General features: G+C 43.8%; 1 protein-coding gene across 2 annotated transcripts; it reads right to left on the bottom strand.

Annotated features, from left to right (window-relative positions):
* Positions 1-13,768: 13,768 nt before the first annotated feature.
* TYW3 (tRNA-yW synthesizing protein 3 homolog) lies at positions 13,769-22,019 on the bottom strand. 2 transcript variants are annotated; one of them, XM_068691204.1, is made up of 6 exons: positions 21,772-22,011; positions 21,563-21,646; positions 17,165-17,263; positions 16,231-16,302; positions 15,798-15,931; positions 13,769-14,962 (listed from the first exon to the last, which is right to left on the bottom strand). In XM_068691204.1, the coding sequence occupies exons 1-6, from the start codon at positions 21,943-21,945 to the stop codon at positions 14,740-14,742; spliced, it is 786 nt and encodes a 261-aa protein (XP_068547305.1). In that variant the 5' UTR covers positions 21,946-22,011; the 3' UTR covers positions 13,769-14,739. The 2 variants fall into 2 exon arrangements, with proteins under 2 accessions (XP_068547305.1, XP_068547306.1); XM_068691205.1 differs by lacking the exon at positions 16,231-16,302 and having other exon boundaries at positions 21,772-22,019.
* Positions 22,020-22,142: the final 123 nt, after the last annotated feature.

Below are 22,142 nucleotides of genomic sequence, written 5' to 3' on the forward strand. Positions count from 1 at the left end.
CTAGGGAAATGGAAATGCGAAATGACCTGGGATGTTGAGGCAAGTTCTTCCTGCCAGCTGTGGGCACCACGCCGAGCACAGTGCTTGTTGGTTTTGTCATCCATGCTTCTGAAGATGTGCCTGGACAGTCAGGTGGCTTCTGAGCAGGACAAAGTGATCTGCAGAACAGGCACTGTCAGTGGCCAGCCTGGGGCGGGTGTGACCCTGCAAGGACAGCAATAGCTGTGCTTGGAGGAACTGCCATGCGGGTGGCTTCCCTGCCTTCAGCAGGGATTTGGCTTCATTCTGTGAGCTGTCGGGTGTCAGTATGGTCCGCCTGGTATGCTGTGTGGGAGGAAAAAGTTGGTGGTTGGTCTTAGTGAATGTGTCTTAGATAAGGAAACCACTTTGCTTTCGGCAAAGCAAAATACCAGGAAAGCATTAATAATAAAGATAGGCTTCCTCCTGCACTCCAGGTTCATTGATTTAAATGCTGTAAGGCAGGAATTCATATTTCTTTAGTATTTCATCTTTTTTAATTATTTCTAACTTTTAGTGGTCTCTAAAAGTTATTTAAGGCAGTAAGTAATCAACATTTGTCGTTAAGTGTTGGGGGTATCAGAATAGTTTAATATATTGGTGAAGGGAATGAACTGACAGATACTTGGTAAGCAAAACTTTAGGCTGAACTCTACTATCCACAGATGTTTATCCTGTGAAATGCAGATACAAAATCTTTTCAGACTTGTTTTGGAGTTCTCTTCAGTTTCTCAGCTTCTAATATTGAAGACAGCCTCTCACAAATATTGTCTAAAATTATTACATTCCTGTTTTTATTGACATATTTAGATTCTGAAATATATTGATCATCTCTCTTAAGTTCTTTTGTGAAGGACTAGAAATAAATTACCTTAGGTCAAGTTCTGTTTATACAGTGGACTGTTCTTGCAGAATTGCCTTCTTGACTTAATAGCTTCCTTTTGGATGACATTTCTCCCAGAAAGAAGACAAATTGTCTAAGGTCAGCTTGCAGATCAGCTCAGAGTGTAGGAGGAAATTGTAGTGGATCAGCTAAATTGCAGTGGGTCTGCCAGGCAGTGTTAGGCAGCATGCGGCTGCTCAGAGGCACGCACCGTGGGAGCGCTGCCCCCCGCATGACAGCTTTTTGCTGTCTTTTTTTTCCCCCTTTTCCCTTATCTTTTTTCCATTTTCTCTTTTCTGTAATTTGTCCAATTCTGGCTGTTCCTCAACACTCACAAATTTGACTGGCCCAGTGACGATTAATTAAATGGGCATAGCTATCATTTTAACATAATGTTGAAATGTTCGGTGGTCCCCCAAATTTCTTTTATTAAATCCAACAACTATCTAGTTGTATCCAAAGTGGTCATACTTCTCTGCCAACATTACACAATGCAATTTTCCCTGAACCTTCCCTTCCTATACTTCCTGCAGTGTTCTTTGAAATTGTCTTAAAAAGAGTTAGATGCTGAAACCATGCAGCCGAGCCTGGTCTCACAACTGCTCAGGCCGTGATGTGGAATTTTTTTCCTGATGTATAGCACTGGGGGAGAGGGCTGAAGGAGTTGATGCAGGTCCCATTAATTCTACTTTTGGTGAATGTGATACTGCACCACAAATACATATATAAAATAAATATGAGATGATTGAGAGTAGTTGTGCTGCAGCTAGTGGCTGTATATTTATATGAAATTTATGATAAGAGAACAGTCAGGCCTGCAGGCAGAGATCAGAATAGCATCAAAACCTACCTGTGCATTTGAAGAAGCGCTTAAAGAACTCAACTGAAGGTTGACTGCATGCCTGTGTCATAACCCACTCTGCCCATTGAGGCAGTGGTTTAGGCTGTTTCTCTGTTGCAATGCTTGTTACTGCACCACAGCTCTATCTTGAAGTGCACCTCCAAAGCCCTGCATGTGGGGTAAAAACTTAAAGCACAACTGTGTCATATTTAAAACACTGGAGTTACCTTTTCACTTTGCAAATTGTTCTGTTTATTCTAAGCTCTACAAGAGAAGAAAAATAAGTCTCCTTTTAATTAAGCTCTTTATCCTTTGAAGTTATTTTGGATTTTTTTCCCATTGGTGATGTAATTTATGTAAATAATCATCTATCTATGAAAGGAGTGTGTCTGTCAAAAGCTAAAATAAAAAACATCCGTCATTTTGAAGTGATTAACATTCTCCAGATGTTTAAATCATCAGATTTCAGGAGTTTCCCTTTGTTGTGATAATGATATAGTATCCAGAACAAGAATGTTTACTTTTTTGTATGGGTCAAACACAGATTTTTCACAATCCTATTAAAGCATGCAGTTTATTGTAATTGTATGTGCAGATGAAAGCATATGCAGTTATTATTATTTCCCTTAATTGTAAACTGCTGCTGGTAATTTTACTGTAAAACTGAAACAAAAGGAGCATACTTGAAAGGACCACCACTGCCCACTTATGTAATCAATTTATAGATGTCAAGTTTGTACAAAGATGGTTATCCCTTTCTGTTACAGGACATGTGACATGCTACCACCCTGCAGCGCGTGCACACGCTCTCCCCCTCTTAATTTTTGGGAGGGGGTTTGGGGAGTTGCTTGGACATACCGTAGATGTAGCTGATAATATTAAGTGACAGTTCTGAACCCTTGCAGTCAAATGCGTTCAACTTTAGACTTCAGGGAGGAAATAAAAGCATGCATTCCTCTCTAATGCGACAGACCTCATGGCTGATCAAGAGAGTTTTACCCGGCCTCTGCCTGCCAGCTCACTATGGTAACTAGAGCCACAAAGCCTTGCTGGAAGTTAAAGGTATTTTTTTTTTTTTTCTGTTCAAGGAAAATGGCTACACATATGTAAGATGGGTCATTTCCTTTCCCTTTGATAACGCTTGCATAGCAACTCCCTGCAGTAGATAAAACTAGCTAACATACAAGAGAAATGTAGGGATCTTGCATGTTACCGGACTAGCAAACCTTTCTCAGAGCTGAGAAAATACACCCAGACAAAACTACTGAGTATGCTGCTGGATGATGGTAACTAGCTGGCATTTTTCAATGCCTGTTTTTAACAAAATCTTTTCTGAAATATGCATTTTGAAAAAAAATATCTAAAAATATAATAAATAACTGTACCAGATAAATAACTGTTTCTTTTTTCCAAGATTTCATTTGAGCTGAAGTGTTAACAAAACAGTTGTTCAAAATTTATATATATATTTTTTTCATTTTTCAAAGTAATATGTCACATTGTGGGAACATGACAGTATGTGAGCAATGCAGGAACGGCCTGCAAACTTGCCACTTGCCACTTTCTGCCCTCTGACATCTTTTCCACATGGCTTGTTTTAGCACCTCTATCCACTCAGCAGCTTCAAGCAGGCTTTTCATAAAAATGGTAACAAACCTGTCAGAATGATTTCTTCCTTGTCCCACCCAGAATTCACATTTATTTAAAATTGCATTTACATGAGGTCCGTGAGGGGGAAGTTCTGCCTTTTGCCAATCTCTAGTCTATGCTATGAAAAACACGCCTTTTTGTAACCATTATCTCATCCCTCCTCACTGGCCTCTGCACCACTGCAAAAAGGAAGATAAGTGAAAGCTATGTTTTGTGGAAGATGAGAAACCAGATTTTCTCTCTGTTTCTCTCTAGGGGGCCCCTAAGATACTATACATGATTACATCTCTAAATTTTCCTTTTTTTTATCTAGCTTTTTAGATCTGATCTTGCCTCTGGCAATGTGAAAGAGAAACCTCATTTAAGTACAGCTTTTTAAAGGTATGAGTTATCCCGAAGTAAGTTTTCTGTGGCATGTAACCTTTGCATGGCACAGTTACTCGTCAGTGTGCTTGCTTAGTACAGCCAAAATAATTTACAAATGACTTCAAGATTTACTTGCAAATAAAACAGGCTTGCTCCACAGCCAAAGGGCTGAAATGGTGAGCCAGATCAGCAGAGACAGGCAGCGAGGGAAACACGCTTGGTCATGCACCCAGGGCTTGCATCCCGGACCCCGTGGGGTATGGCAGCAGCTGGTCAGGGCACAGGACTGGGGCAGCAGGAGCATGGCAGGGTGATGGCCCCAGTGCTGCTGGGCAGTGGGCGAGCCTCTTGTGCTGCAGTGGCTGCTGCCGCAGTAGAAGGGCAGCCGAAGGGTGCTGGTGCTGGCACTGGGATGCCATGGGCTGGGTGTTCAGTCTGGGGCTTCTTTCCAGCTGGGCTTCTGCTTCTGGATTGGACTGACTTTGTTTTCATTATGCCAAACTTGATTGCCATTTTAATTAGCTTAGCTAGGAGAGATGGACATGGGTTGTGTTCTGCATCATTTTCCATTATGTTTTCTTCTCTGTTTCTATGGGCCCAAATGTAATGGATGCATTAGCACAACTCATAAGGCTGCTAAGAATAGGTAGAGCTCGTTGTTGATTTCCTTAGCCTTTACCCATAGCGAAGTCCCTGGCCACCTCTAGAAGCCTGGCAGCAGCTCGCCACTTCGCTGTGCTCTGCTTTGCTGTGTGGGTCTGCCCGTCCCTCTCCAGAGTCAGTGCGGAGCTTAGCTGCTCCGCTGCCTCAGTGGGCACAAAAGCTTCACCTGTGAGTGTGGGCATGAAGATCAGGTGAAGCTCCTTGCAGTACACTTCAGAATATATGTAATTAACTGTGCAAATGAGGTGAGCAGCTCAGTGGGGCAAGTGCAGCTAGGCATGGTTAACTTAGTGCAAGGAGAGTGGGTGGATGAGCTTGGTTCTGAGTTCTGGGGTCAATTGAGAATGAAACAGTCGTCACCTTGAGAGTTATGTTAGCAATATCTAGCATAAATGGTTAGTGAATTAAAACCAAAGGCTCTTCTGCCTTTGCCCTGCCTTGGTATTTTCATGTTATAGTCCTGTGCAGTTCAGTCTGGACTCAGTGATAATTAAAGGTAAGTACAATACAGAACAGTGTTTTTGAGCCTGTACTTTTGTTTGGAGCGTGGCCTGTAAATTGCATATAATGCAATTATTCAGAGCAAGGCCTTTTTTTCCTCATCACTAGTACACGGTGCATCCAATTGGCTTTTTCTGGTTTGTTTCCTCCACTTGTTCCCAAGGATTCATAGCAGTGGCAGTCCTTGGGGCTCCTTACCCATCCCTTGTAAATGAGAATGGCATGTTGCCTTTGTGATTGCCCGTGCAGTGGGAGACTGGTGCCCTGCTCCTGCGTGAGCAAGCTTGGCAAGTGGGGATGTGCCAGAGAGGGGCCAGCCCTGCTGCACTGCGTGGCCTCAGAAGGAAATGTGGGTGCCTGGGCAGCATTTGCAGAGCACTGCTCTTCCCAGCCCAGGAGAGCTGCAAAATGCAGCACTTGTTGCTTTGTACTGTGGACCTGCCTGCCTGCTCGTCTGGGCAGTGTTGCTGTGAGCATGGCTGGCAGAAAGGCACTGCTTCTTTAGGTGGACATTGCATACAAATCACATCAACTTTCTCCTCAGCACTGTCCTATACTGCTTCCAGGGGAAGGTGTATGCTGGTGCTGTGCAGTGACACTCGGTGAATGAAGGTTTAAAAGAGCAAGTAAATTCTGTCATCGCATTTCAGCTTCAGTGTGCATTCACTGTTAGCCTGACTAATGACTTTTGTTCCTGTGATGCTGAAACAGATTCCTCTCTTTTCTGAAGTAACTCTTTTAGTGAATCTTCCATTACCTCATTCACATAAACTTGCTAATTGGGCTGAAATATGACCTGAGTGTGCAGCTAATTTTCCCCTTGTTGTACGGACTGATGACTTTGACTCAATATGATGACTCTGAAAAACAAATGGCTACTAAACAGAAAAGAATTTACAAATGTGTATTAAAATATCCATTTTGCTGTATTTGCAGTCTCTTGCACCCAGAAATATTTTTATTTCTACTCTTCCTGTTTTTACATACAGTAGCAAGTACGACCTTTCTCATGCAGCATTACATTACACAGTACAATTCGACTTGTGCATTCCCAGATCCCATTGTGCTGTTACAGTCATGGATTTGGAAGCATTTCAACACTAAACTGCTAGTTTTAGGGGTATGCCAGTGGATCATGGAGCTATGATTTATATGGTTGGTTGATATAGAGTTTCTGCCTGCAAATGTACTCTGAAGCAAAATTCAGCTATATCAGAGCAATAGTAATTGAAGAAATAAAGTAGGTATTTGTCACTTCCTACAGATGTTTCTGTGTTTCTGAACCCAGAAGTGTCTGTGTGTTCTGCAGCTCTGCAAGCTGCCATTGGAAATTGGCTGGCCTGGCAGCGAGCTGGGCTGCCCTCTCAGTGCCAGCTTTGGCTCCTTGCTGCCTGTGCAGGGAAGTGGCAGCGAAACCTGGGGGTGATGGGGCCAACCCTGGTAGTCCACTGGGTGTTTGTCCCACCACCAGCACCCACAACAGCTGTACATCTCTAGAGCAAAGCTGGGAGGAGTTGTAAAATACAATGAGCCATTAACATGGACGCTTTCTGGAAGGACATGGTACAAATACAAGTTCTTAGGCAGACTTTGGTCTTCAGGTGAACAGAATTTTAAATGCAGCACCTGGACAGCTGGTCCATCCATGCATTTGGTCGGCTTCAGTCATATGAAACAGTCACTTCATCTGTATTTCTCAGGTAACTGCTGATTTGTTATGTGCTATGGAGTCTGGGTGATACCCCAGGCAGTTTCAGCTGTCTTCTTTCAACTTCATACTTGGAATTAAAATTCACACAATGTTTTCATTTAAAAAAAAAAAAAAGGGGGGGGGAGGGGAAGGATCCAAAAGAAAAAACGAGGAGTAAGAGGGTGGGGAAGGAAAAGGGTGGAGGGAGAAAAGACACACAAAATGCTGTTCACTTAAAAATATCTCTTCTTGATGGAGGCTAAAAGGTGGCAGCTGTGCCAAAGTAGTGGACCCTAAATCGCTGAGCAAAAAAGAACAGGGAAAGCTCTGATTGCTGCTAGTACAGTAGTGAATGTGCGCTCTCAGCCTCAAATCAAGCAAGCTTTAAAAAAAAAAAAAAAGACCCAATCAAGGCAATAATGGCCTCCACTTCACAATCAGAGAAGTGCTTCTACTTCAGAAATCCTACCATTTATGGCTGATTGCTAACCCTGGCCTCATTTCTAATCTAAAGGGCGAGCAATAATTTGGAAAAGGAATTATAACAACTTCCCAACCATTTGGTAAATCGTTATTATTTTAAAGGGGTGTTGGGAGGCTGTTGCTGTTTGTCAGATATTTTTTCCTGCTGCTGCTCTACCACTTCCACCACACTGATTCTCATTGATGTCACACCAGAAGGAAAGTAATGTAAAGTGAAAATATATCAGAAAGAAAAGCTGAGAGTGATACTCTGATCACAGGGCTTCGGTGTGTGAGAAGCATGTACGGAGGCACACAAAGAGGAGTGAAAAGGCTCTCCCGTTGTTCCTGCAGTGCTGCCCAGAGCCTTGCACGGGGCCTGGGGCTCCCACTCCAGCAGGTCTGCTGGGATCCGTGATGGGTGGGAAGCCTCGTGCGTCAGAAACTTCCCAAATGAGTGCTGAGGCAGGGGGCAGTGCTGCCAGGTGCCGCAGCACCTGCACACATCAACGAGGCATCTCTACATGCGTGGGGCATGGGGAGGCCCTTGGCAGCCCTTGTGGAGCCAGCCCAGCCCTGCTGGGGTTGGGGTCTGAGCAGGCTGGTGCCCCGCTTCTCCATCTCTGAGTGCCACCTTGATACAGGCAGCATGGTGAGAGAGGAGAACACACATTTAACTGATAGGTTATTCTGATGGGAGAATGCAGGATGTGTTAGTCCAGAACCCTGATATCTTAATTACGTTTATTGCACTTGTTTTCCAGTTTCAAGCATGGAGAACTGCCTATGCAAATGTATACATAGTTCAAAATGTATGCAAATATTTATTCGAACGTCTTCTGCAAATCGTCTGTCATTTTCACATATGCGTTTTATAGGGAAAAAACGCTGAATCAGGGGGTTGAGATACTGCATCTTCTAGCCATGAATCCAGGGAGTGCCCCAGTTGCCCAGGATCAGGACACAAGGACTTGTCAGATGCCTCTTTTCTGAATGACAAAGCACTTAAAAACAAATGCCGTGTGTCGCAGAACAAAAAAGCCACGGGGACTTGTGTGCAGCTTTACCTGTGTTAGTTTGTCCTGTTGAAATCATGGTAGTGTATTGATAATAGCAGGTATTTGTGATCAAAATACCTCTTATTTTAGAGAATTGAGGACAAAATGGGATGTCATCATCTCCCTGGATGATTGAGCTCTGTGAACTGATGTGAACTGATGTTTTATGAAAAGGATAATCAGTATAGTTTGGAGGATGGCAAAATTTCATTCACTGACTCAGGAGATAAACACAGCTACAGTTTTACTGCAGCTTTGTACACCTGATCTCTGTTTTATGTAGTTATCTGATGCCATTGCTCTCTAAGTCTGTATTTTAAATAAGATTTGAAGAGAGACCGATTTAAAAATTCTCAGTGACCCAGTGAAATCTGAACTACTTATTGCAAGACAAAAAGTCTAATGCTCCAATCAAAATAACAACTTGGAATGTGTTTTATTAAAGGGAGTTCATTTAATATTACCCAAGAGTGCTGTGGATTTGAAAGCACATTCTTGAATTTGAACATTCATATCTAGGTAATAAGAATGAGGGGAAAATAGTCATTTATAATATTGAACGGTTTGGGCCAAATTCTGATTCCATGTAGAACTAGTCACGGCATCTCCACATATGTTTTCCCTAAAGTGGCATGTCCTTGGGTCCTGCCTGTCATTTTGAGGTGAAGATGGGGCTGCGAAAACATCTATCCTGCACAGAACTCCACTAAGAATTCTGCTGTCTTTTACTTTCTCATCACTGCTATTTGTCTGCAATATTTTGAGGTGAGCCTACTTTCAGTGAGAAAACAAAACCTGATCCAGTCTCAGCGGAACTTAAGTCTAACATATGCCACGGAGGGGTGAAAAAATAATGGAAAAAAGTAGATTATATGCATAAACACTGGGAGCATTTCACTTGTAAATATTCCTTGATTTTTTTTTTTTTTTTTGTCAGCAATGTTATGCAAAAATATTTAAATTAGCTGGTTATAAAAGTATTACTGTCAGGGTAACACGGATACGTAATTGACCACGGACAGAAAATCTTACAAAGCAATAGGATACATTTACATCTCTGTTAGTGGAAAATTGGTAGTCACTCCAAGGAAAACGGGTTTTTCCAGTGCAGCTGTTTAGTATTTCAGGAGAGCGGGTCTAAATGACTCCTAGTGACAGAAAGCAGCATGTATGAGACAAGTCACAAGACATGATTTTTCTCTTCAAAGATAGTTCTGCGAGTAAAAAAGACTCCGATACACATCGTCAGGCAAAAGAATAGCCTAGCGACTGACTTGCTATGAAGCTGAAATACTGCATCTCTCTCTCTCTCTTTTTTTTTTTCTTTTTCTTTTTTTTTTTTTTTTTTAACGGGAAGTCTTAAGTAAAACTGTAATAATCTGTTTATTTGATCTGAGACTTTACAGCTTCTGTGATGTGAAAGGTATCTTTTTCATTTGTCGTAAAAACCACATCACGAGGTGGCTGTAAGATGCGGTCCAATCTGCAGCCAGGCTGGGGCGTGGGGTATGGCAAAGGACTTTGAGCTCCCTGCGTGCGTAACGAACTCGGAGAATTGAGGGAATTTGAGAGGAATATGCAAAATAAATAAATAGTTCACCTGTTAATTTAGAAGTCAGTGAGCTGCGGGTGCAGAGAGCGGCAGTTTAAAGTTCCAGTATCACTGGTGAAGCTTTTTAATGGAGACCCAGATCGCGAACGCTTCTAGGTCCGCGATTAGAAGCACCACAGGCCTGAGCTTCACCTTTCCTGCCGCCGTCCGCGCACTTCTTGTGCTGTGTGCGGGCAAGGCTGAGGCTGAGCGGGGCTGGCGAGGCGGCTTGCTCTGGCCAAGCGGCCCGGCTGGGCGCCCGGCCGCCGAGAGCCAGCCGGGGGCGGGCAGCCCCAGCCCCAGCCCCAGCCCCAGCCCCCTGCCCGCGCCGCCGGCTGCCCGCCGGGTGCCCCCCCCCCCCGTCCCCGTGTCCGGCTGTGGCGGCGCGGGGCCGGGCTGCAGCCGCGGGGAGCCGTCGGGGCGGGCGGGCGGAGCCGCGGCGCTGCCCTCGGGCGGGTCTCGCTGTCAGCGCTCGGAGCAGCGCTGGGCTTCGGGACGGGCCCGGGCAGCGGGGGACGGTTCCCAGCACTACCGGAACAGAAGGAAGCTCCGGCACCCCCGCTGCGCGGACTGCTGCGGTCCCCACGACGCGGTAAACGCGCTGGGACAGCGTGCTCGAGGTGCGTGCTCGGGCGGCGGGGAAGCTGCTCCGTGCGCGGAGCGAGCCCGGCCGCACGCGAACCGTCACGGGCTTCTAGGGCGGGGTGTTTCTGGCCCTTCTCACCCCTGGCTCGGTTGTTCTGACACCTTTCGCCACCGGCAGCCTGTGCGGCACAGGTCAGGGTTTCGCTTTGTGCTAGGAAGGAGCGCACCTAGCAGCGTGTTGAGCTTGGTGGCAGCGCAGCGCGAGCGTTCATTTAAATGTGTGCCTGAGGAGTGGAGACGGAACAAAGAGGTGCACGTTCCTCTGACGAGGTGCTGAAATTGGCGTCTGCCACTGAGGTGAAGTGATTTAACATCACTTAGATTGGTAGCTTTTGGGACTCCTCTTCAGAAAAGCTAATTGCAATAACTATAAAATACGATCACAGTTTTCTTTGATGAAAAAATATATATTTTTTTTGATAAAAAACAAAAACGAAAACAAAGGTGGATTGAGAAAAATATGCCTTTTTTTTCACGGTGTCATGCTGAAAATGAAAACTAATTTTTTCCCCCACCCAGTATAAAATTGACTAAAGTATTCTATCTGCTTGGTTACTATAAATAAACTGTATCCAGAAGGCAGAATAAAAGCTCATGTATAATTGCTATGGGGGATTTGGATGTTGGTTTCTGTTTTAAAAAGGAGCTGAAGACACTTTCACTTTGACGTCTAGATGTTTCTGCTGTTGTCACACCACAGTGTTTCTAACACACTTTACTTTCTCTTGGTATAAACAAATTGCATAGGCAGCTGAAAAAATCTACACACATTATTATTATCTACTTTTAAAGACTCTTAAATTCCTTTTCAAAGTTATTTATTTGTTAACTATTTAATGCACAGCATACTGCAGTGGTATTGTATGTAGCTGTTGGTAGACGTGGATTTAAGCATCCTCCTTAATATCACATTTTGTAAAATCAAATTGCCAAGATATACTGAAGTAATCATGTATTTCCAGTAACTGGAAGTACTGAAGACCTTCTAAGACGCCAGTGCAGGATGTATTTAATAGTACAAAGCTATTTTAAAAAAATGAGACTAAATTTTATGTAATTGCTTGTTGTTAAATGCATAGACCCAGGCAAATTCAAGTAAAGCATCCGTAGGAGTGGTGATTGAAAACTCATAAGGAGTCTTGTAAGGAGATTTTTAACCACATTTGAAAACCATGTCTGCCACTGCAATCTGATGCTGTTTCTGTTATATTCTTGAAAACTGATTTAAGGCACTTACGGTTCAGAGGAAGAAGCTTTGTCAAGCAAATACACGTGCCTGTGACTTCTGAGATCTGCACATAGCATCATCTTGGTGGCACAGTCAAGTGAGTTTCATGCTGAAATGCCTGCTGGATGCAGTATATTTGTGAGCACAACTGGCTACAGCTTTCGCTCTGATTTGAGGAATGACAACTTACATTGATTTTTCTGGTGTGGATGCTCAGTGTTAGGGGTGAGACGAGACAGTCAGTTACTAGAGTGAGTGAGTATGTCTGCTTCCCCAGAAACAATTTAATGTAAGGCAAAATGAAATCGTCATTAAAATGACCTGATATTTTAAGAAAGCAAAAACAGATAAAAAGCTTGGGCTGAGAATACCCTTTCATCAATTAAGTAGCTAAGCACACTTACAAATGGCAAAGATTTGTCAACATTAGGAAAATGTTTGCTTATCAGCAATTCCTTCCTTCTCCCAGAGCCCCCAACTTGCCTTGCTAAAGGCTGCTGTCTGGTGTCATGTGTGCCCTTGCCATCCACCTGGATGCAGGCAGTCTGACTCTGAACACTGCTTTAGAAGCATAACAGAATTAGTCAGAGCAGCTGGAAGTAAAGCAGGGCATGACAAAATCAATCTCAAAAGGAACTTGTGAATCCTGGAAAAGCATGGCTGTCCCCAGGTGTGCAGGCAAAGCAGAAGGCAGCGGTGTATGCAGGGGTTGTGCTGGTGTTCTGCTGACAGGGTGCAGGGGCTGTGGAACACAGGCTGTGGCATCACCTTCTGAAATGTAAAAAATCCAAAAAGCCTTGTAAAAGTGGCTCAAGTATTTAAGTAAAATGATTCCCTAATCCTTCGCTCAGAATCACGTGACTGCATATTTTTCTTGCAGTAGCGTCACGTTTCCTTTTATTTTTAAGAGTACGAAGACTCTCCAGCAGTCATCAGTGATTGCAGTTAACACACATGAAGGAACATGATGGTGATAGTCTGGCTGCAACTGTTAAACAGAGCAGCCGCAGACTTCCAGAGGTGGTATTGCTTTTACAAGGGACGGGCTCGTGCCACACGCGGGTTCTGACACGGTTGGTGGTCCTAAGGCTGCAAAGCTGCCCGTGCTGGCGTTCACCGTGAGGGCAGGGGCCGTGCCTGGTGTGCCCAGGTGTTTCCAGCGAACTGAGGCGGTGTCGAGCACCCGCTCCTGCCGGGCACAGCCCTGCAGCCCCGCACCACAGTCCCCCAGTGCATGGCCAGCAGGCACAGCGCGGTGCTGCACGGACATGGTCCACGGCCGGGCCCAGCTTGCATCGCTCGTGCCGCTGCTGCAGCCGGCAGCTCAGCCAGCCCTCTGTGACAGCCCCCGCACACCAGGGCCACCATGGAGACTGCAGGCCAGCTGGAGCCATGCCGTGCCATCCGTCCGGACCCTCCTGCAACTGGGCTGCCCGCTCCGGTCTTGCCAGGTAGCAGAGGCTGAGGGGCTTTGGTGGTGCCTTGGGCAGACACCCATGCACAAGCATGGGTGCTGAGGCCTGCGGCAGCCCCTGGGCCGGTGGCCACTGAGAGGCTCTGGGAGCAGCCCACAGTCAGCCCTGAGTGCTCCTCTGACAGTGCCCTGCGGTGCTCCCACCTCCCGCGGCAGCAGCTGCCCTTCAGCCATTTCTTCACAATGGCAGTAGTGCCTTGTCCCCTCCGCCGAGGAAGAGAATAGGCCTGTCTCCAATTGCTTATTCTCTGCAGGCAGCCAACAGCTAAGGTCAGCATCAAGCACAAGCCCTTCCCATTCACTTTACTGACAACAGTTTCTCCACAAAGACATCTTGGTCTCTTGCTTTCCCATGCTCCAAACGGATGCACATGCCCTTGTCAAAGTGCTCAGCGTGTATGTTCACAAAGCTAACAAACTCCACAAAAGGCATGAGCTTTTTTTTTTTCTTTGTTTTGTTTTGGAGAGCCTGCTACTGCAGACACAGTCTAACCAGTCTTTCAGAATCTATTTAAAGCCCTCAGTTTTCCCTTTGACTGCTACCTTGCATGCCAAATTTTTTACAGTGGAATTAAAGTGTCCCCAAGATGTAGGTTTATGTAATGGAAACAATGACAACCACCTAACTGTACCAAATAAACCATTTCCTTCAGTCAGGGTCCTGTGAGGCTGTGTTAGTAACCACTCAGTCATAAAAATAATGGCTTGGAATTCATTGTCGCTAAAATTTACAAATTCATCATTTTTCTGCAAAATAAACTCCAGCATGCACTGACTTTTTCAGAGGGACAATACAGGAATATATACAGATTAAACGGTGCAAACATCTGTAACATTTAAGGCACGTCAATATTTTATACCCTGCTAAGAAAGCCTGTTCCCATACACCTGGTTGACTTTTTGCCCAACAGTTTGGACTGATGCTGGGTGCTGACCAGATAGAAATGTATCTAAGTGAGCTAATGAAATAACAGTATACGGAGTTGGCTAAAAGAAAAGTAACACTCAATAGCTGCTGGCCAAGGGAAGCAGAACACATTAAAGCAGTGGGGCTAGAGCCTGAAACAGTAAAGTGCAGGAAAACAGTGCCAACCTTGCTGCTCAGTGCAATAGTTAGGACAGGATCCTGGAGGCACCAGGCTGAAGTCTGCATGCAGCCATAGTTAAGTTTTTCTTTCCTGTACTAACCTCCAGACCAGGTACTGTACTGCAGCTGACTAATGAGTGGCTGTGTTTTCTGAAAGAGCCATCTACATTGCTGCACACTTTTCTGAGTTCCTACTGGGTCTAAAAACTTTCAAGGATAACAACACAGTTTTTAGAGTCTCTCCTCTGGAAAATAAAATAAAAATTAGCAGGCCTAAACCCAGCAATTGAAAGGGAAATGCTTCTACAAAGAACAGGGCCAAAGGCTATAGCAAACCAGTTACTTCTGTGATAACTGACACAGTAAGAGAATGTTAATTCAACAGTGCTGTTAACAACAACAACAAAAAATGAGGTTTTGTTTCCTGTGCTTCTATGGCATTACATCTGTCCACAATTCTGTTTAATTAATTTTCTTTCTGGTAATGTCCATGGGAGTGTTACTACCTAGAGCAATTTCAGTATCTTATAAAGAACATTACAACTATCATCCAGTTTGCCATTTGCTTTCAAATGCCTTAGTCTATATCATGATTTCAGCAAAAATACCAAGGTTACTTTCTGGATCATCCTCAGGCTCTAATTCTTCACTATGATCCTTTGGAGAGGTGTGTACATCTTGTTCTTGAATGGTCTCTCTCTTTCTTCTGTGAACGTACACCGAGTGATACTTCTCCGTCTCCTCAGAATGCAAATTGTTTGCACTGACGTCAGCCTCCAAAGCTAACTGTAAGCATTTGTAGAATCTAGAAAGACAAGCATGTAGTTATTTTTGTTGGTTTGCTCAGAATCTGCAAAACTACTCTGAGAAATGAGTGCTTTTGGAATGCAATCAAAACATATTAAGAAAATCCTTACTAATGTTGAAATGGTCTAGCCAGTTCTGGAAGAAAAATTAGAAATACAAGCATGTGTCCTTGTGTATGTCATGCCACTTTGCTCTGTGATGCCACAATGCTACAAATATTAGAAGCCTATTAGTTATTACATTCATGTCCCATTAAGATCCAATTAATCTTACAGAAAACATAAATGTTATCAGGTCACATATCTGATGAATGATGGCACTGATGATCATATGGACATATAAAAATAAATTGGTCTTAGTACATATAGGTGTCTCCTCAGCCTTTTGATCTTCGTGCTCTTTGGCTCTTCTGCTTATTCTGTTCCTCGTCTGGAAATAAGCATATAGACCCCCTAGAATGTAGCCTTCTAGCACCTTCATGAAGCACACTGGTTTTGAAAACTACACAAAACATTTAGTGGATTAAAGTGTGCATTGCATTCTGAATACTTCTGAAACAGTTACTGAGATAGAACAACAAATGCTGCTGTAATCATTAGGAAAAAAAACCACAAATTCTACTCAATAATACACAGTCTGCAAACTCTTTGCTTATAGGTTTTTTGCTTCAATAGTTTATAGTCTTCTGAGCTAAAAAAAAAAAAAAAAAGAAATTGTAATTTAGACATCTGGGGTATGTTTGTTTATTTCCCCCCCCCTTAAATAACACCCTTAATGCATTTTTCACTTTTGGAATTAGATGTCATGAATAGGATTAGTATTATCTAACAAACCTGTCAATCCTCTTTGTGTTTTCTTCCATTTTCCGATTAGCCACGTGTATAAGAAACTCGATATATTCTTCAGAGACCATCAACTTCCCCATGTGGCTCAATGGAACTTCTAAGCAGTGAGTACTCCGGACAGCCTAAAAACACACAGAGAAGGATTTCTCTAGAATACTTTTTTTTCTTTTTTTTTGAAGGTTATGTAAGCAATATGGGCAATTCATCACAGGAGAACAAAACAAAACAACCAAACAAAACCCCTAAACTTATCCACACAGTTAGTTTGCTGTCAAATAAAACAATGTTATTTCTTTGCAACAGCTTTCTCTTTCATAGCTGTGCTTCACATTAAGAGCCACAGTCTAAATTGTAAATATTTGAGGTTAGCATTAATTAAATATTTTTTATATTCTTTACAGCTAAGGCAGTAAGTCCTTACCATCATGATTTTTCCTCCTCTGCCAACAGTAATACCAGAGTTCTTAAACCCAGAATCAATAGCCACTGAATGCTGCAGCACAAATAAATGTCGTTAACATGTCATATACACTTTCACAGCAAGAAATAACTAGGAATGCATTGCAACGTGATTTATAAACTCCGTTTTTGGGGGAAAAAAAATATGAATTTATTCAAAACACCATTTTCCTGAATTAATGCAGTAATAGTTACATTGAGATGGCTTTAAGATCAAACCCACGAAGTGCCACAAATTTTTATGGATGGTTTTCAAAAGAACTACAGCCAATTGATTGTCTAATCCTAAACCATTAATCCAGATGGGCCATTAACATCTCTCCTGGCACTTTACTATTGCATCTTTAAGAGCTGGTAACCATACAGACAATCATACAACACTTTCATAGTTAAAACTGCAGCAGTACTTTAAAAGAACCTAATCAACTCTCTTCTCCATTAATGAAGGAATAAAACCGTCATGCATTGCTCTCCAGAGTCACACTGAAAAAGCAGAAGACAAAGGTGCTACTCAACTAGTTGAAATGCTGGAGCCAAATGGCTTGGCCAGTAGCAAAACAACATTTAAAAAAAAAAAGTCAATTTCAGCCAGCAAAAACAATCTAGGCTCACTGCTTAATTTATTTATTTATTTATTTATTTTACAAGCCAACCTGCTTCAAAGAAGAAGATTAAACTGTAGTTAAGTAATTTTGTTTTCTAAAAAGTACAGCAAGATCTCTCCTAAGTTTAAAGCTGTTTTCTTCATCAGCTTTTAATACCATAGTTGTTAAACGTATAGCACATCTGGGACTATTTTCAAGTGCTAAAACTTACTCAAGAGCCAATACTTTTACTTTTCTAGCAAGGAATATAACAGACCAACAATGTTACATTGCTACTTGATGTAATTTTACCAGAAGCTGTGCATCTTGCAGCTCTCGACAAAGCACATGAAGAACAAATGGTTCAAACTTGAACACAACATCACCAGTGGCTTTTTCTAGTGCTGTCATCTGAAAAATACATGAAGAATTTACATTAATACTGTAAATACGTATTGTTAGTACCAAAACAATTAAAATAATAGTTAGCATATGAAGCAAACATTAAAAACATAGCAAATGAGATCCAAGCTATCGTGTTCTTTCAGCTGCTTCCAATTTTTCATTGCTCATAATGCACAAAAACTCCACAGATTTCCACGATTTTGTTTTCTAAATTGATTAGGTTCAACAGAAATTCATGGTAAGATAAGACTTCAAAAACTTTAACGCGCTTCCCTGTTTATTTCTTTGTATATTCAAATGAATTGATGCAGTCAGTACAGTATGGGAAGAGGACTGTTTAACTGCAATCAGATGAAATCTGAGAAGTCAGGTGTTTGTTTTGTTACGCTGTTCTTTACCAACAACCACATTTACTTTCTGAAATATATTTCTCAACTTCAGAAAACTTTCTGGGCATCAGCCAATTGAATATAAGGCCTAACATATTTGATCACGTTTTAATCCTAATTTAAACAACAATGCATAGCCTACAGTGTCAGAGTTAAAGAAAAACAATTCAGGGGCTGAAATTAGAGATATAAACACACAAGACAAAAAAAAACAAACAAAACCCAACAACTTAATTACACAATTCAAGAAGTTACCTTAAGACCTAAGTTCCAGTAGCAGAATGAGATGCTAGTAACATTTTTTTCTGGGTTTGCAAGTGTGGAGAAAACTCTATGACATTCTGTATGTCATATTAGTACAATTTCTCTACTTTTCAATGCTATCATTATGTAGAACAACCTTTAATGGTTGATACGGCTTTTTTTTTTTCCATTCAGATGATCTGCTTTGATGCAGTTGTATTACTTACTCCATTTTATGATTTAATCCTAAGTACTGCTTGTATTTAAGGTTCTTGTTCACCTTCACTTCCTTTAATTTGCAGTGCTAAGAAGCTTGCTACATTAACCTGAGAAGTTTCAGTGACTTTCCTGAATTTTTTTTCATCTAGCCCCTCATCTTTTCTGTAAGACAAAAATATTTAATAAAATCTTCAGGAAATAATCAAATTCACATGCTTTTTAAGGCACGATGACATAAAATTGCTGAAGTAACACATTTTTCATTTAAGCATTGCAAAATATGTAAATATATTTATGCATCATCCCATCTGTAAATGTTCTTATTTTGAGTTGAAAGCAGGTCTTCCTGAATATCTAATTTATGTGCCAGATTTTAAGAAATGCCAAGTAACCACGGCTGTGCTAAAGCTGATGAGAAACAGAAATGACCAACAGTGCATAATGCAGCGTTGTACAGAAATACCTAAGCTAACTTACTTAGTGTTTGCTTGGACCTGGAAACCAGTTGTGTTGACACAGCGCTCCACTGAGGTGAACATGCCCTGCTTGAGAGTGTGCTAACGTGGTGAAAAAGCTTCCTTATCCAGAAGGCTACGCGGAGTCAGGGCAGCTCCCCTGCAGGGCCCTGCACAGGGCGGCTGTGTGCACCCTGAGGCCCCCGCGCCACGTCACGTCTGCCTGGGCCGTGCTGGTGTCAGCAGGGGTACCAACACGCAGCAGCCGGCATTCGTGTGGCTTAACCGGGGCCAGGATCAACACGTTCACTGCCTTTTCAGAGTTTTTTCCTTTGTTTGAAACTCAGTTCTGACCATCTGAGCGACAGTGTCCTGCTTCAGCAAAACGACTGGCACGTAGTGTGGTTGGAAGCCAAGCTAGACAGCCTTGTCTCTGCCACAAGCATTATAACAGAGAACGCATTATTAGCTGTGTGAGCGTGTGTGATTCCAGTGAGGGTGTTTTTAAGGGTTTCTATCTCCCTGCAAAAGCTAATTAATGTAGCAGATACTTTAGAGGTAGCTTTTCAGTGAGAATACAAATAGCTACAAAAGCCCTATTGGCTGAAATGATCAATGTTTGTTAGCACCACCTCAAAGCTGTCTTACAATACTTATTTCATCAAACAGCTTACTAATGGAACAAAACATTTTTGGTAATTTTTTTTTTTTTAAATCATCACCTTATTGCTTCTAAATCAATTAAGTTTCTGTAAACTCAAATTAATGAGAAATTACTTTCAGTAGTTCCCTATTAATTCCACAAACCTTGAGGCCCAGACTTGCTCCCAGTTAAGTGCATGGGAGAATACCTATTGGGAACAAGAGTAGGTACCTCATGTTACAGAATCATCGAGTTGTCTGCATTGGAAGGGACCTTGAAGATCATCTGGTTCCAACCCAGTGTCTAAATAGTCAAAGTTTAACTGCTACCATGAAATGGCAGAAAGTATTTGTCTCTGGTGAGTAAGAAAGCTCACAAGACTGAAAATCCCTCTCTTTCGACCACAAGAGCAATTGATAGAGATAGGAAGCAGAAAATGACTGGTATCGTTTAATGAAACCATGGCAGCACATTTACTAACACAGAAAACAGCCCCTGTTTCAGGAAGGGCAAATGTCTGTGTTGCAGCAAACACTTTCACTTCCATGTTGTATGGCTCCTAGCCCAGGTAAGATACCGTCTGACAAGAGCAGCGTGTAGCCCCCCGCATTTGGCAAAACCTACTCATGAGATAGGGATGAGCAATGATGCACTCGTGGGAAACCTTACACTCACAGTCAAGTACTTGTGAGGTATCCTGTACTAACACTTTGAAAGGTTTGTCAGCAATAAACAGCAGCTGAGGACATACTTTGTAGGTCCATCCATACATACGGGTGGATTAAACTATGTATGCATAGGGCCTGGTAGAACTGAACACTCTGCGTGTGCATATCCTGAAGTGCTAAATGCTGGCTACCCCAGTTCTGCTGTACACTCATCCAGAAATCCGAAGCTGAAGGCGGCTGAAACTCACACCAGTAAATTGTGAAGGAAATACACCAGTTTTATGTCACTTGTGTAATTCTGAGATTATGCTTGTGTCACGTCAATAACCTTGTGAAGAGCTCCTTAATAATACATAATGCTTTTTCTCTAAGTGCTGGGAGGATACGGGGATAAAAATAAAATAAACATCTCATGCTCATTAACATACATGGTGAAGTGAAATACTTTGAAAGCAGAAAAGTAAATCAGAGTATATGATTCTGATTTCCCTTCTCATTTCCTAAATATTGGACTGGCAAACCTTTATCAAAGGTGTTTAAAAATTATTCAGACATTTTTCTTACAATTCATGCATTAAAAAAAATCCAGTTTACTTGCTAAAGGAACGGGAAAGATCAGAGCATTTCCTCTCACAGGAGTCAACAGCAACATCCTACTGTGTGCTACTCAGCCTGAAATATACTGATGGAAGTAGCAGCAAGTTCTGTTCTGCTAAAACAAATACCAGTGAAGAATATTTGGAAGAAATTTTTTATATGAATGTGTGCAAATGTACACGTATGGCAGAGCAAGCTGTGATTTGAGAGAAGGAATTTGGGACCTTGTAACTGCTTCAGTTCTGGGACAGACCATGGAAATAAATGCACATAGAAGGCACAGTATTTTGAAAGGAAAAAAAATAATTATATTTCAGGGGATTTTAAGACACAACTAAAAATGCTGTGTAAGAGATTCATTGTTACACTATTTTCATGTGTCTGCTTGTAAATGAAGGCTGTTCTCACAGCAAGCAAGACCTTTTTTTAATGAAGAAGTTACTACTTATGAAATGAGCACACTCACTCACTGGCACGCTAACCTAAACACGTCTGCCTTTACTGTAAGCAAAGGAATTAATTTTGGTCGCTTCTTAAACTGCTGACCAAAACAATGAAGCAGAAATAACCTCAGGCTGTGGAAGTTAATCACTTCCATTAAAGAAACATTTGTTAACCAGAACCGACCCATTCTGTAACCCACTCTACAGTTACCGCTGCAACCTGCAGGCTCTGACTGGTGGAGGACAGGACGAAGCCACATCACCCTGCACCTGTGGAGCAAGCATCATCTCAGATGGAACTTGTGTTAGGCACATGCCTATTTTCCTGAGGCAGTTTGGTATGACCAAGGCACACGCTGCTCTGTTTTAGCCCAGCCTTGGCTGTTAACGACTCAGTCATCATTGTAAAAATACCAGCAAGCATCCTACAAAAATCAGCTTTATTTTGCTGCTGGAGGTGATGGCATTTAAACCAGAATTAATCTCCAGTTGATGCCTCGCTGGCAACCCGCAGCGCCTCAGGGAGCGCTCGCTGCGCGCCGCCAGCCCCAGCCCCAGCCCCAGCCCCGGTGCGCGCAGACGGCGCGGCCGGAGCCCGGCCCGGCCCTTCCCGCCCCGCCCCGCCCGGTCCCGCCCGGTCCCGCTCACCAGCTCGTCGCGGCGGCACGGCTCGTGCGTCACCAGCAGCCACTCGCAGCCCTTCTTCGGCGCCCCGCGGCGCTCGGCGTCCTCCTGCCGGGGACAGCAGCTCACGGGCGGGCTCCCGAGGCGCGGCTCCCGCCCCGCCCCGCCCGGCCCCGGCCCCGGCCCCTCCCCGGCAGCCCCCCGGGCCCGGCCCCGCCCCGCCGCGCGCTCACCGCGGCGCCGCCCTGCGCCAGCACCAGGCGGCCCGCGCAGGAGCTGGTGGTGCAGAACCGCGCCCGCGCGTTCAGCAGCCGCACCACGGGCGCCGCGCGCTCGTCCAGGGCGCCCTTACGGCTGGCGTCCGCGCGCGCCAGGCGCTGCGCCTTCCACCGCCCGAAGGCCGCCATGGCGCGGGGCGGGGCGCGGCGGCCGACAGGGGCCCGCGAGGCCCAAACCTCCCTCCCTCGCGCGAGGGCGGGGCCCGCCAGGCCTGCAGCTCCCGCCCCCGGCCGCGCCCCGCCGCCGAGCAGCTGGGGCCGGCGGAGGCACGCGGCCGGCGGGAGGGGCCGGCGCTCGTCCCCGGGCCTCCGCTCTGCCCCGGGCG

This window comes from Anas acuta, chromosome 8, assembly GCF_963932015.1.
Source record: "Anas acuta chromosome 8, bAnaAcu1.1, whole genome shotgun sequence".
NCBI classification, from domain to species: domain Eukaryota; kingdom Metazoa; phylum Chordata; class Aves; order Anseriformes; family Anatidae; genus Anas; species Anas acuta.

Coding starts and splice junctions, on each gene's coding strand:
- TYW3 (XM_068691204.1), bottom strand. CDS start 21,945: ATGGCGGCCTTCGGGCGGTGGAAGGCGCAGCGCCTGGCGCGCGCGGAC. Junction 17,264..21,562: donor CGTGCCGCCGCGACGAGCTG/GTGAGCGGGACC, acceptor TGTATTTTTCAG/ATGACAGCACTAGAAAAAGC. Junction 16,303..17,164: donor TGCAAGATGCACAGCTTCTG/GTAAAATTACAT, acceptor TTTGTGCTGCAG/CATTCAGTGGCTATTGATTC.